This window comes from Erinaceus europaeus, chromosome 15 (genome assembly GCF_950295315.1).
Source record: "Erinaceus europaeus chromosome 15, mEriEur2.1, whole genome shotgun sequence".
NCBI lineage: Eukaryota > Metazoa > Chordata > Mammalia > Eulipotyphla > Erinaceidae > Erinaceus > Erinaceus europaeus.
Window position 1 is genome coordinate 74,510,160 of NC_080176.1, and position 14,778 is coordinate 74,524,937.

The 14,778-nt window shown below is 49.9% G+C and overlaps 1 protein-coding gene across 6 annotated transcripts in view; it reads right to left on the reverse strand.

Annotated features, from left to right (window-relative positions):
• Window positions 1–14,778, reverse strand: part of CCBE1 (collagen and calcium binding EGF domains 1) — a 238,019-nt gene that overhangs the window by 16,714 nt on the left and 206,527 nt on the right. For all 6 annotated transcript variants that reach the window (XM_007529015.3, XM_060173956.1, XM_060173955.1 and 3 more), the window contains 3 exons: window positions 12,961–13,095; window positions 11,619–11,771; window positions 1,393–1,496 (listed from right to left, as the gene is read on the reverse strand). In XM_007529015.3, coding sequence (XP_007529077.1) covers window positions 1,393–1,496; window positions 11,619–11,771; window positions 12,961–13,095 — 392 coding nt within the window. The remainder of the gene's footprint in view (window positions 1–1,392; window positions 1,497–11,618; window positions 11,772–12,960; window positions 13,096–14,778) is intronic.

The following is a 14,778-nucleotide window of genomic DNA, read 5'->3' on the forward strand; positions in this document are numbered from 1 at the left end:
ACACGTGCCCATAAACCAGGGCAAAATATATACCTGAAAGCAAAAGTACACAAGAGTCTGCAGTGAGTACCCCCCAACACTTCATCTGCACTATTCCAGCCTTTAGGTCCATGATTGTTCAACAGTTTGTTTGGCTTTGTATGTTAACTCTCTTTTCAGCCGCCAGGTTCTGGATGCCAGCATGATGCCGACCAGACTTCCCTGGACAGACGACCCCACCAATGTGTCCTGGAGCTCCGCTTCCCCAGAGCCCCACCCTACTAGGTAAAGAGAGAGGCAGATTGGGAGTATGCATCGACCAGTCAACGCCCATGTTCAGTGGGGAAGCAGTTACAGAAGCCAGACCTCTCACCTTCTGCAACCCACAACGACCCTGGGTCCATACTCCCAGAGGAATAGAGAATGGGAAAGCTATCCTGGGAGGGGGTGGGATATGGAGATCAGGTGGTGGGAACTGTGTGGAGTTGTACCCCTCCTATCCTATGGTTTTGTTAATGTCTCCTTTCTTAAATAAATAAAAAAAAAAGCAGTTGAAAGTGAAAAAAAAAACACAAACAAACATCCACGTGGAGAAAGACAAATGCTCTAGTAATCTACTCCCACGTGGAGGATAAAGATGTAAGCAAAACAAGAATAAACTCTCGACAAGGACAGAATGGCTGTTATCAGAAAGGAAGGATGGTGGGATGGAGTGTGTGTGTGTGTATGTGTGTGTGTGTATGTGTAAGTGGTGGGGGGAACTTCCCCCAGTGCCTTGTAGGCTCTCCCTTGTGGCACCGGGGCTGGACAACCTGAGTCCTAGCACAAGGTAAGGTGTGTGCTCTACTGAGTAAGCCAGCTCCTGCCCCACTCCACTCCATTACAAAATGTCTTGAGGTCACAACTCATCATCACTACAGGTTCTTCCTTTGCTCCTCAATAGGAAGAGAGAAAGAGAGACCCCTGCAACCCTCCTTCACCACATGTGAAGCTCCCCCACTGCAGGGAGCGTGAACCCAGGCCCCTGTACATTGTGACATGTGTGCTCAACCAGGTGTGCCACCATCTAGCCCCTACTTCATTTTTTATTCTTTTTGCCACCAGTGCTATCTCTGGAACTTGCTTCCTGCACAACAATCCACCACTTTCAGAGGCCATGCCTTTTCTTTTTTCTTTGACAGAGACAGAGAAAAATGGGCAGGGGTAGGGAGAAAGGGGGAGAAAGAGAGAGAGAGAGAGACCCTGAAGCCCTGTTCACTGCTTGTAAAGCTTCCCCCCTGAAAGTGGGGACCCAGGGGCTTGAACCCAAGCTTTTGTGCACTCTACCAGGTGCTCCAGTGACTTCTCACCTCTGCACGGCCCTTCAGCAACTCTTGTGCCGACCCCCCCACCCATGCTGGTTCTCGCACGCACCTTCTGCTTCAGCTGCAGCACTGTCTGCTTCATCTGGTGGAACTCCTTGCAGGTGGCACAGCAGGTCCCTGTCCTCACCGCACCCTCAGCCTTCTCGTCCAGCCCTACAGAAGGGGATGTGTTCAGGGCCGGCTGGAGGCTGCCGACAGCAGGGCCCAGAGACAGCGCCAGAGGGCCAGCCAGGCATACGTGTGAGGGGCAGAGGCGTGAGGATTTTCAGAACTGACAGTTTGCTTTGGGTCAGCAGGGGAATGGGATGGGGAGGGGCAGAGGAGCCCCTGCCCCAAACTCAGGCACCCCAGCTGCTTCCTCCTTTGTTGTATGCCCTTCCCCTGCCAAGAAAATTGGGTTGGTCCTGCTAGTTTCACGGGCCCGCTTGTCCCCGCCCCAAGGAACCCCAACAGAGTTCCAGAGTGACAGAGTTGGAGAGTTCTTGGCGCCGCCATGTGAGAAAGAGGCAGGAGAGTTTTTGTTTGGTGATTAGTTTGGGTTAGTTTATGAATCGTTGTTCCTGAATAAAGAAATATAGTTTTCCGGCCCAGCCATGTGTCCTCAAGTCTCTGTCTACCGCCTCGACGCTAGCCCGGCCTGCTGGAGCCCCTGCATTAAATCAACACTCCTTCAAGCATGAGGCACGTGCCCTGCCCTGCCCCACCAGATGCCCTATGAGGCAGAACCCCTCAGATGTCCCCATGCTATAACCCATCCCCAAGCTGGGACAATAGGACACCACACAGTATGGCAGAGCTGGGCTCTGTCACCTTTTCAGGCCCCAGCTCAAAGGGAACCAGCGGAGCAAGGGGAGCTGACCTCACCTGGATGCACATGCTATCACTCCCCCACCCCTCAAGGGGAGGCGCCGGGAAGGCCACCTGGCTTGTCCAGTGCAAAGGGTCCCAGGGCCATCTGGAAGAGCAATGGGGGATGCCTGGGGATTTTGAGAAACCAGATCTTGCAAAGGAAAGAAAGTCTGAGGTAGAGTGGTCCAGGAGGTGGCACAGTGGATAAAGCATTGGACTCTCAAGCATGAGGTCCCGAGTTTGATCCCCGGCAGCACATGTGCCAGAGTGATGTCTGGTTTCCTCTCCTCCCATCTTTCCATTAATAAATAAATTTAAATTTTTTTAAAAAGGTAAGTCTGAGGTGAGTAGTACCACGGCTAAGAAGTCACATGGCTGTCGCCAGGCTCAGGACACTGGGCAACCAAGGACAGTTCACTCCTGAGGTCTGTGTACACTCTCCCAGTGGGGGAGGCTTTGGGGGCTTACCTATTCCCTCCCATGTCCACTGCCGCTGCATTTACAACAGCTAAGAAGCAGACCCAAGCCAAGGGCCCACCACATCCCTGGGTGGGGCATGGCTAAGGATGGCATGGTCTACACATGACGGAACACCGCCAGCTTGACGCTTTCAAACCTGTCCTTGGCAGTCATTTGCTTGGACTTCGGGGACACCGTGCTTGTGGAAATCAACCAGGTGGAGAAAGACAGATGCGTGGCTTCCCCGGCATGTGGTGCAGAGAGAAATCAAACGGCACCACACTTTTGAGCTGGACGGGCAGCTAACAGTTAGCAGAGGGGAAGAAGCTAGTGGCCACAGGGGGTTGGGCTTCAGTTTTACACACCTAGACTCATATGATGTCTAGTGCAATGGTCCTTCAAAAACATAAGGAGTGGTCTCAGAGGTGGCCCAGAATGTCTGATCCCCACCACTCTGTGGAACACCATGGAGAGAGGTGAGGAAGAGCAGAGAGGGTGGGGAGAGAAGGGTTTTCCATTCTCTTCCTAGCTCTATCTTGTTCTTCCATAATCAATTATTTTTTGTAAAGGCCTCTGAGTTGGGCCATGTATGTTTTCTTTCTTTTTTTTTTTTTTTTTACCAGAGCACTGTTCAGCTCTGGCTTATGGTGGATGGTGGGGCAGGGGATTGAACCTGGGACCTGACAGAGCCTCAGGCATAAGAGTCTGTTTGCATAACCACTGTGCTATCTACCCCCGCCCTGGCCATGTATATTATGCTGCTTCTTTCAGGCCTGTTTTCTGCTCTCTGTCAAAACACTGTGAGCAAATTTAACTTTTTGTAAAAAAAAAAAAAAAAAGGCATTTGAGACCTGGGAGACGGCTCAACAGGTAAAGCACATACCAGGTTATGTGTCAGACCCTGGGACTGAGCCTTACCACCGAGGACAGTACCAAGGTGGTGCTTCACAGATGGTAGAGTGGTGCTTTGTTGTCTCTGTCTCTCTCAAAACACAAAATAGACAGTGGGCTGGGGAAGTGACTCAAAGGTACCACAGATATGTGAGACCCTAGATTTATCCCACAGACCCAGCAGTCATATGGTAGTCAAGAAGCGTGAGTTCTGGGTTTGAGTACTGATGTTCTACCTTTAAAAAAAAATGCCACTGGGACTTGGTGTTGACACTAAGAATCCATTGCTCCAGACGGTCATATTTTCCTTTTATTTACTTACTTTCTTTTTAAAAATATTTATTTATTCCCTTTTTGTTGCCCTTGCTGTTTTATTGTTATAGTTATTATTGTTGAGGTCTTTGTTGTTGGACAGGACAGAGAGAAATGGAGAGAGGAGGGGAAGACAGAGAGGGGGAGAGAAAGACAGCCGCCTGCAGACCTGCTTCACCGCCTGTGAAGGGACTCCCCCGCAGGTGGGGAGCCGGGGGCTAGAACCGGGATCCTTTTTCCGGTTCTTGCGCTTTGCACCACGTGCGCTTTGCACCACGTGCGCTTAACCCACTGTGCTATCGACCGACTCCCCTTTTATTTTCTTTCTGTTGTATTTGACAGGACAGAGAGAAATTGAGGGGGAGGGGAGACAGAGAGGAAGGAAGGAAGACACCTACAGATAGGGAGTGGGGGCTCGAACCCGAGATTTTGCTCAAGCAGGGGCACCACCACCTGGCTCCCGTGATGCTGCCCCTTTCTGACTGAGAATCCAGCTCCTCGAGAAATGTGACCGCACGCTCCCACCCCCCCACCCCTGAGGTTGCTGTGCGCAGTCAATCAAACCACGTCTCTATGTTCTGAGACCAGCACCTTGTACAGGCTGGGAGCTCATCAAATATTAGTGTCTGCTGTCATTGCGACAGTTTATGCTTAAGTTCCCTAAGAATATCACAGATAAGGGGGAGACTTTGGACATCGCCCCCTGGAAAATAGCTCTCAAGAGGGTCTGAAGGTAAATAAAGACACACGCACTTCATTTGTGTGGATAGGCCTCCAATAGGAGCGAATACAGCCCTGAGGTTTTCCCCACCAGTAACATTGCACGTGGAGCTCCAACAGCTTCGAGCAAGCGCAGTAATGATGCCCTAAGATCTCGGGGTAGACGCTTCTGCCTCTGGGTGATTGCGGACTCATCTGGCTTCTGCTCTGTCAAGGGACCTCTTGCTCCATCCAGTTGGGGCTCTAAGGATGCAGTACTATATACTGGCCACGCGGGGGCGTTCGTCACTCTAACTTTCACTGACACTGAGGCTATGGCATCTGGACCCTTAAAGATTCCTTGGATGCCTAGTTAGTCGTGTCTAATAAATTTATGGAAACCAAAGAATGTTGCAACCTATTTCACAGGGGTGGGTGGCACAAAAGAAAGCCTGTGTGTCCAAGGTGATTAAACCGTGGCAGCGCAGCATTGCAACTGGGAGTAGGGCTGGAGGGAAGGGATTTGAAACTATTCCCCACCCCATGCTGCACCCCTACCTGCCCTCCACCCAGGAGTCTGGGCAATGGGACAGTGCCAGCAGTGTGTAAAGTTCCTCAGCGTGAAAGTGATCTAAGACACCTGGCAACCCCTGCCACTTTGAACTGGAATCAGTGACATCAGGGTCAAGGTCTCTTTATCAGAAAATAAACAAGAGTTTGAAAAATTGAGGTCGGCAGGCTAATGATTATGGAGCCGGCATGTCCTTAATTGGCCTTCCCGTCTGGGTGCCCCAGACTCCCCAGACAATATATTTTCATATGAAATCAACGGGGCATGGAGTTCACGTGGGCTAGCCTGGGGAAGGGGGATGGGCAGAGAGGACCAGACTGGGCTCTGTGACCTTGCCATCACCAGAGATGGGGCTGGGATCAAGGCCCTCCTGCTCGGGGTGGCTGCTTCCTGACCGAGCTGAAGCTGGACTGCAATTTCAATTCACTGGACCCGTAATGCAGGCCCTGGACAATGCAAAATCTCAACAATGAATCAAAACCCCATGGAGTTTGGGAGACAGCTCACCTGTACAGAACACACTTTGCCTGGGTTGGAGCCCTGAGGAGAGCAGGGGTATACTGGGGCGTCTCTGTCTCTTTCTTTCCCTCTCCCCACAGTACAACAGAAGGATGAAAAAAACTGGCCTGGGGGGAAGAGACTTAAGTGACAATGTGCAGGTTTGATGTCACAGGGAAACAACCACACTGGGGCCAGGGATGCACCCGGTTAAATGCAGATATTCCTGTGCGCAAGGACACAGGTTCAAACCTCCAGACCTCACCTATAGTGGGTGGGGGGAGGCGTCTTTTCATAATGGATGAAGCAGTGCACTGCAGGTCTCTTTTTTCTTTTCTTTTCTTTTCTTTTCTTTTCTCTTCTTCTTTTCTTTTGCCTCCAGGGTTATCGCTGGGGCTCAGTGCCTGCACTATGAATCCACCGCTCCTGGAGGCCACTTTTTTCCCTTTTGTTGCCCTTGTTGTTTATCAGTGTTGTTGTTACTATTATTGTTGTCGTCATTGTTAGATAGGACAGAGAGAAATGGAGAGAGGAGGGGAAGACAGAGAGGGGGAGAGAAAGACAGACACCTGCAGACCTGCTTCACTGCCTGTGAAGCGACTCCCCTGCAGGTGGGGAGCTGGGGCTTGAACCGGGATCCTTATGCCGGTCCTTGCACTTTGTGCCATGTGCGCTTAACCGGCTGCACTACCGCGCCCAGCCCCTGCAGGTCTCTTTGTCTTGTGTCCTCCCTGTCTCTCCCTCCCATCTCAGTTTCTGTCTTCTCAGGTGAAGGAAATTAGATAAATAAAATCACCACCACCTGGAGAAAGGAAAGGTCTTAGATCGCATGTGCTTATACTCAATCATTATTATCTCTTCACTTAAAAAAAAATGACCGGGTGAAACATTTAGTTTGTTAACTAGCCCCAAACAGATGAGATAGTTTAGCTGCGTCTGACGTTCCAGATGGGGCCCCGGGTTAACACCAGCTTTCTGACTGCTGAGGATCTGAATGCAAACGGATCCACCTTTTAGCCAGGGGGAGGGAAAGCTCTGCTGAGAGGGTGCTGGTTGGCAGAGGGGCTGAGAGAGGTCACCAGATCACCAGAATGGAAGTGTTTCCTGTCCCAGATGTGAGAGTCATAGCTGAAGTCATGGGCTGCTTTGATGTCTGGGCTGCACAACTGTGATGCCAGAGGAGCTTCCCGGGCTTAGCAGCTGGGGGTCAGCAAGCAGGTCACGTGAGGCCTGCTCCCTCCTCTGGAGACAGGGTGTTGGCTGGAGGACTGCTGAGCCCCTGTCTCCCTCTGTCCCCAGTGCTCTCTGCTAGGGGTGTTTGAGTGCTTTCCTTGGAAAAATGTTAAGCCCCCAAGGCCAGTCCTCTTCGTATATGGGTGTGGATCACTAGATTTTAATCACTGATAATACATCACTGAACCTCCTTTAAAAATACTGCTGCTGGGGCAGAGAGTGGGGTAGAGATTCATATATATATTTGATAGGACAGAGAAATTGAGAGGGTAGGGAAGGGAAAGGAAAGGGAGAGGGAGAGGGGAGGGGGAGGGGGGAAGGGGAGAGGGAGAGGGGGGAGAGGGAGAGAGACTCATTTGCAGGGGGGCCAGGCAGTAGCATACCTGGTTAAGTGCATACAAGTGCGAAGCTTAAGGACCCACGTGAAAATTCCGGTTCAAGCCTACCTGCAAGGGGTGGGGGGGATTGATTTACAAGCCATGAAGCAGGTCTGCAGGTGGCTGTCTCTCTCCCTCTCTATCTTTCCCTCCTCTCTCAATTTCTCTCTGTCCTATCCAATAAAAATGGAAAAAATGGTCTCCAGAAGCAGTGGATTCATAGTGCCAGCACCAAGCCCCAGCGATAACCATGGAGGATATATATATATATCAGGTGAACCACCACTAGGTCGTGGAGCTTTGATTTTAAGAAGTGGTTTGGAGTTGTCATGTGTAGTGTGAACATGGGTTGGAGGAGAGGGGAGATCACAACCCAGGATGAGCAGTGCAAAGACTTCTGTTCTCACTGGTCCCACTTCCAGAGTGTTTCAGTGATTAAACACAAGGGCACTGTCTGTTTAGTCCCTGTGGAAAGGAATGTGCTGTCTCAGTGACTCGATGAAGAGCTGCCCAGCTGTCTGCCTTTGATAGCTTCTCAGCCTCAGTGGCTGTCTGGAGCTGCAAAACCAGAAAGTCGACCAGATGACTCACCAAGCTCAGCCCCACAGCGAGGTCTTGGAGCCTTCTAAGTTACAACTGTTGACACTGGGATTTCCAGGAGACTGGATCTGGGAGGTGGTTCTTAGGAGTGTCATTCTGGGAAGTGTGGGCTTAGTCAAGATGAATGGGTTTTCTCCCCTCTAAATGGAAGCTTCTCTCAGAACTTTGACCATGGCCCCAAGTGTGAATCCCAAGAAAGAAAGTTTGGAGCACTCACAGCTGGTGGGAATGGACACTGGTCCTGCCTCTGTGGAAACCAATATGGAGATTCCCTAAACAGTTAAACACAGATCCACCGTAGAATCCCAGAAAAGACACTCCTAGGTGTCTTTTCCATTTAAAAAAAATTATTTTATTTTTCTTGTATTTGACAGAATAGAAATGGGAGAGGGGAGATAGACCCAATACAGAAAGCAACCTGCAGCACTGCTTCACCGATTATGAAGCTTTCCCCCTGCAGGTGTGGCTGGGGGCTTGAACCTGGGTCCCTGTGCCTCATAATGTTTGTGCTCAATAGAGTGTGTTGCCGCCACCTGCCACATCCCACTGCTGGGTATGTATCTGAAGAACATAAAAACACTCATCAGAAAGGATGTACGCACATGCCTACGTCCGCTGCAGCCCTGTTTACAATGACCGAGACAGAGACATAACCCAAGTGACCAACAGCCAGGGACCAGAAAGGGAAGATGTCCTCTATCACAATGAACTCATCGGTGGGAAAAAAGAACATCTTGCCTTCTGAGATGCCATGGATGGAGCTGGAAGCAGTCATGCTGAGGGAAATGAGCCAGGAAGCAAAGACGGACAGCAGGATCACATGCATATGTGGGTCGTACAGCAACAAAGATGGAAAGAGACAAAGACAAACCCTTCTGCCCTAACTGCAGAACCTGAGGTTACCCTGGGGGAGAGGCTTCAAGGGGGCGGGGCCTCAGTGCTCGCGTAGGACGACCACTGGGGCTCTGGTGGTGGGCATGGTGAGGTGATGCATGCTTAGGGGGCTGGGTGGTGGTGCACCTGGTTGAGTACCCCCATTACCATAAGCAAGGACCCCAGTTCGGACCGTGCTCCCACCTGCAGGGAGGAAGTTTCACAAGGATGAAACAGGTCTGCGGGTGTCTCTCTTTCTCCCTCCCTTTCTGTCTCCCCTATCAATTTCTCTCTATCCTATCAAATAAAATTGGAAGAGGGGGGAAAAAGGGAAAAGGGCCTTCTGGGAGTGGTGGATTCATAGTGTTGGCACTGAGCCCCAGTGACCCAGGTCAAGTTAAACACATGGCATGTCAGAACACATTGCACACACACGTGGGAGGTCCCGGTGCAATCGGTGCAGTCCCCAGCTCCACACGTAGAACAAATGTAGGGGAAAATGTTTTTTTCCCCAACTGATTTATTTATTGTTGTCACCAGAGTTATGGCTGAGATTTTATACTTGCATGACCCCTCTACTTATTCATCTATTTATTTAGTTTTAGATAGAGACAGAGAGAGAGAGAGCAACAGAGACGGAGAGACACCACAGCACCGCTCACGTGCTCAGGTGTTCCTGTGTGATGGTCTGGGGCTTGAACCCTGGTTCTCACACATGGAATAGAGTTCATTCTTCAGGACGAGCTATCTTTAAGGCCTGTGCTCAATAGATTTTTATGCCGAAACAAAACAGGGCTGGGGTTTAATGCAGAATGATTCTGCAGAAGACTTTCATGCCTAAGCCTCTGAAGTCCCTGGTTCAATCACAGCATTACCAGAGTGTCTCCCTCTCTATCTTGCCTATCTCTCCCTCGTTGAAATACAATAGATATTTTTTCAACTTTGTTTTTAGGGTGTATTTTTCATTTTTTAAATGATCTTTATTGGATAGAGACAGCCAGAAACCAAGAGGGTATGGGGAGACAGAGAAGGAGAGAGAAAGAGAGACACGCTTCCCCACTAACATTGCTTTCCCCCTACAGGTGGGGACTGGGGACTCGAACCTGGGTCCTTGTCCACTGTAACATGTGTGCTCTACCAGGTGCACCACCACCTGGTCCCTAAAAATATATATTTTTAAAAAAGGATTTTTTTTTTTTTTACTCTGCTTTTGGCCTACCCTGAGTGCATAGGCTGATAAATAAGTATTCCTGACCTCTGGTTCATTCATTTATTCCAATCTCCAGATTCTGAGCCGATTCCCAACAGCTTTCTTTTTTAATTGACTAGATCTTCAACTTGTAATGGGTAAGCTGGAGAGAAACAGAGGGCCAAACTCCGGGGCAAGTACAGTGTCTTCCACCCCCCTCCAGGAGCCCAATTCACCCCCACCCCACCCCACATCACTCATGTGATTAGCAACTGGACGTTCTCCACAGCTTGGGCTGCTAGGGTGGCTTTGTCGGCCTAAATGGTGCACTCACTGGCCATGAACTTCAGCTCCGGCCCCTCTCCCCTCCCTGAGGTCCACAGGTTGGGACGGAAGTTGCAACCCTCTAAAGCAACCAGCCTCCAGTCCCTTCATTCACTCAGCACTTGGAGGGCATTTCTAGGCTCTGCCCTGTGGCTTTCTGCTTGGGCGACTTTCCCATGACTCAACTCCCTGGTCTCCCTGTGAACTCACTTTGTAGCTTCTCCTGGGGCTGCAGCTGGACACCAGCTGTCTGTCCTTCCCTTCCAGTTTTGGGCCTCAGGCCACACCCAGGTGTCACCATCTTCCGAGCAGCCAGAAATAATTGAACTATTTTTTAAATAATATTTTTTCTTTTTAATATTTCTTTATGGATTTTGATAGGACAGAAAGAAATTGAGAATAGAAGGGGAGATAAGAGGGAAAGAGAGTTACTTACAACACTGCTCCCCGCGCCCTGCAGCTGGGGGCTGGGGTCTTGAACCTGAGTTCTTGTGCATGGTAACATATGCACTCCACTGGGTGCATCACCAACCTGGCCCCTCCTCGCTTTTATTATAGTCCAGTCTGTAGGACTTGGGCTGTCAGAAGGTCATGACGGATTTGTTTATGTTTTTCTGGGCAAAAAAAAAAAAATGTGTCACGACTTTCACGACAGCCCAAACCTTACAGTGTTATAAAGCTGGTAAACCCGTCACTACCACAGTAAATGCCTTCCTTCTAAGCTATTACAGGTAAGGGGGACCTCCTTGTTTAGAAACAGATTCATTTATCACCCAGGAACAGGTCACTAAGGGAGGAGTGCCTAGAGAGAGAGAGAGAGATCAGAGTACCAGGTATTTTTTTTTTATTTGAAGATTTTATTTTTTATGATTTTTAAAGAAATATTTATTTGTTTATTGGATAGAAACAGCCAGAAACTGAGAGGAAAGGGAGTGGTAGAGAGGGAGAGAGACAGAGAGACACCTGCAGCCTTGCTTCACCACTCGCGAAGCTTTCCTTCTGCAGGTGGGGAACGGGGGCTTGAACCCAGGTCCTTGTGCTTTGTAACATGTGCACTCAACCAGGCATGCCACCACCCAGCCCCTAAAGATTTTATTTATTTATTAATGAGAAAGATAGGAGGAGGAGAGAGAGAGAGAGAGAGAGGGAATGGAAGAAAGAACCAGATATCACTCTGGTACATGTGCTGCCGGGGATTGAACTCTTGACCTCATGCCTGAGAGTCCAATGCTTTATCTGCTGTGACACCTCCCAGACCACCAGGTGTGTTTGTATCTTAGGTACCGAGGACTAAACCCAGAGCCTCACACACGCAAGGTGTGCGCTCCACCACAGAGTCACCTCTGCTGTCTGCACCAGGCTTCACCCACCAGTGAGAGCATCTCCCTGGCCCCACTCACCAGTGTCACTGGGGTACTTGTCTCCCTTAGTGCAGGTCCTGCCATCATCCTCCTGGATGTACCCTTCTCGGCACTCACAGCGGTAGCTGCCGGCGGTGTTGATACAGAGGTGTGCGCACAGCGTCTCATTGCTGGTGGCGCACTCGTCGATGTCTGGGGGGACCAAAGGTGAGGGGGAGGGGGTCAGGTTCAGCCTCAGAGACATCCCTGCCATTGGGCCAGTGGCCTCAGTGGGTGGGTCATGGTTCAGAGCAGCCAGGAACAGAGCTCCCATTTACACTATTGTCTGCTCTTCTATTTTTATTTAAATTTTTTTCAGGGGGTCATGTCTTCCAGTACAGTTATTGGCACACAGACATAACTTCTCGTCTCTCCAAGACAGGTATCTGCAAGACATTCTCACCCACAACTTAGGCCTTTTGCTTCCATCCTCAACCAGGATCCCAACCTCCTCCAATCCCCTCATTGCCCAGAGTCCTTTGCTTTGGTGCAATACACCACACCCACTCCAAGTTCCACTTTGTGTTTCCCCTTTCTCTATATATATTTTGCCTCCAGGGTTATCACTGGAGCTCAGTGCCAGCACTAAGAATCCACTGCTCCTGGAGGCCATTTTTCATTGGACAGGACAGAGAGAAATGGAGAGAGGAGGGGAAGACAGAGAGGGGGAGAGAAAGATAGACACCTGCAGACCTGCTTCACCGCTTATGAAGCAAGTTCCCTACAGGTAGGGAGCCTGGGGCTTGAACCAGGATCCTTGAGTGGGTCTTTGCACTTCGTACTATGTGTGCTTAACCCAGTGTGCTACTGCCCTGCCCCTGTGTCTCCCCTTTCTGTAGTTATTTCTCCACTAATGTTCATGAGTGAGACCATCCCATATTCATCCTTCTCTTTCTGCTTAACTCATTTTAAAATGATTCCTTCAAGTTCTGTCCAAGAGGAAGTGAAGAAGAGGATTTCATCATTTTTAATAGCTGAGTAGTATTCCATTGTGTATATAGACCACAACTTTCTCAGCCACTCATCTCTGCTCTAATTCCTTGAAACGATTCCCTTTCCCAGCTCCCACCTCTCACTGTCAACTGGGACCTGCTGACTCCATCCCCTAACCTTGGCCAGAATTTAACAGTCCCGGAGACAGGCAGTGACCAAGCCCAACTCCTTGCGCGCTCAGCCGGGTGTGCCACCGCCCAGCCCCTAAAGATGTGACACGGTCTGGATGTGAGGGGAGGATGCTAGATAGACGGTCTCAGGGCTGAAGGGAATTCCTCCAAGCCTCCTATGTCGGGCTAGTGGGGACAATGGCAACATGAAGACATGGGGACATGGAGGGTTGACGCACCCAGGCAGTAGGGCTTCTCCCGCCTGCGGTGTCGCTCGCGGTCGTATCTGTAGCCGGGGTAGCAGGTGCACAGCACGCGGCCGAAGTTATCGGTGCACTGTTGTTCACAGGGGGCGCCTGCGCACACATCATAATCTGCAAGAGAGACGTGAACAGGCTAGTGCCCCTGGCGGGGATTGAACCATGAGAGTCTTCTGCAGAACCACAATGCTGCCTCTCCTCCCCTAGCTTGGACTACATTTTCTTTCTGTTCCTGCCAAACTAAAATGCAAAGGCCTCAGCTGGCGACTGCAAAGAAGCTGGCTTAGAAAAGAACACAGTGACTTTGACCTTTGGGAATTTTCTCACCCACAGAATCAGCGTGCAGAGATCCAAGGAACCAGTATTTGTGAAACGATTTCCTAATGGACCTTCAGGAAGCAGTGCTCTCATGACTCACAGCTCTGGTTTAAGAAATTCACCTTTCCTTCCACCAGAGGGTGAGAAACAGGAGGGAGACAACTGTTTCCCACTGACAGAGAGCTCACTCACTCTGAGCTACGTGGCATGGAGGAGCTCTGCTGGGCTCTGGGTCTTGTACACAGACCTGTTGGTTCCTTGGGCAATGGTGAGGAGAAAGCAGTGTCTCCCATTCCAGCTTTCCAGCCTAGGTCCAGGCAAAGCAGGCTCAGGTGCCTCCAGCTGCTGCTGTAGTTCTGGCAGGCCCCTTCCTTGACATCCTGGCTTGCATTACCCCTCTGGGAGACCACTGTGACCCACCCATTCCTTCAGGCAGTGCCCCACAGAACTCTGGCTGCTCCGAAATGCCTCTCTAGTGCACACAGAGCACTTACTAATGACAGCAGTGACAAACATTTAAAAAGAGTCTGCCTCAGTTCAGGTACCTTTGCAGCTGAAATCTATATTTATTTTACCACTAGGGTTATCACTGGGATTCGATACCTGCTAGATAATTCCACCACTCCTAGTAGAGACAGAGAGAAAGAGAGAGGAAGAGGGGGAACAGAGAGATAGATAGGTAGATAGATAGAGACTCTCATAAAGCTTCCCTCCTGCAGGTAGGGACTGGGGACTTGAACTCAGGTCCTTATACATAGTAACATGAATGCTTTACTGGTGGGCAACTGCCTGGCCCCACACCTGGTACTATTTTTAAAGCATCCATATGAGTCAAGTACATGGAGTTTTCTGTAAAAATCCAAGCCACAGAAAGTGAGTTGCCCAAAGGCCATAGCTAGAAGGGCGAGTAGTATGAACCAAATGTTGGTGTCATCTGGAAATATGTGTATATATATATATATATATATATATATATATATATATATATATATATTAAAGATTGATTTATAGATTTAATCAGACAGACCGACCAGAGCACCACTTTGGTCAGATGCAATGTTGGGGCTCAGACCTGGGATTTCAGGTTTGCACTACCCATTAAGAAGCCTGGTCATTCTCAAACTCACCTGCTGAAACTTTAACCTGCTCTGTGGTAGTGTGAGGAGGTATGGCCCTTGGCAGGGGATTAGATTATGAGGGCAGAACCATCATGAGTGGGATAAGTGTCTTTTTACAAATGAGGTCCCTTGGCCATGTGAGGACACAGGAGGGGACTGCCATGTGTGACTGGCTCCTTGCCTTGGTCTTGAGTCTCCCAGATCCAGAACCTGGAGAAATAACTCACTGGTGGTGAAGTCACTCAGTCTATGCTATTTCTGTGATAGTAGCCCACACAAACTAATCCGAATCTGGAAGCACAATAAAAATTCAGATGTGAGGGGCCGGGTTGTGGTGTACCTGGCCAAGCCCATCAGTTAC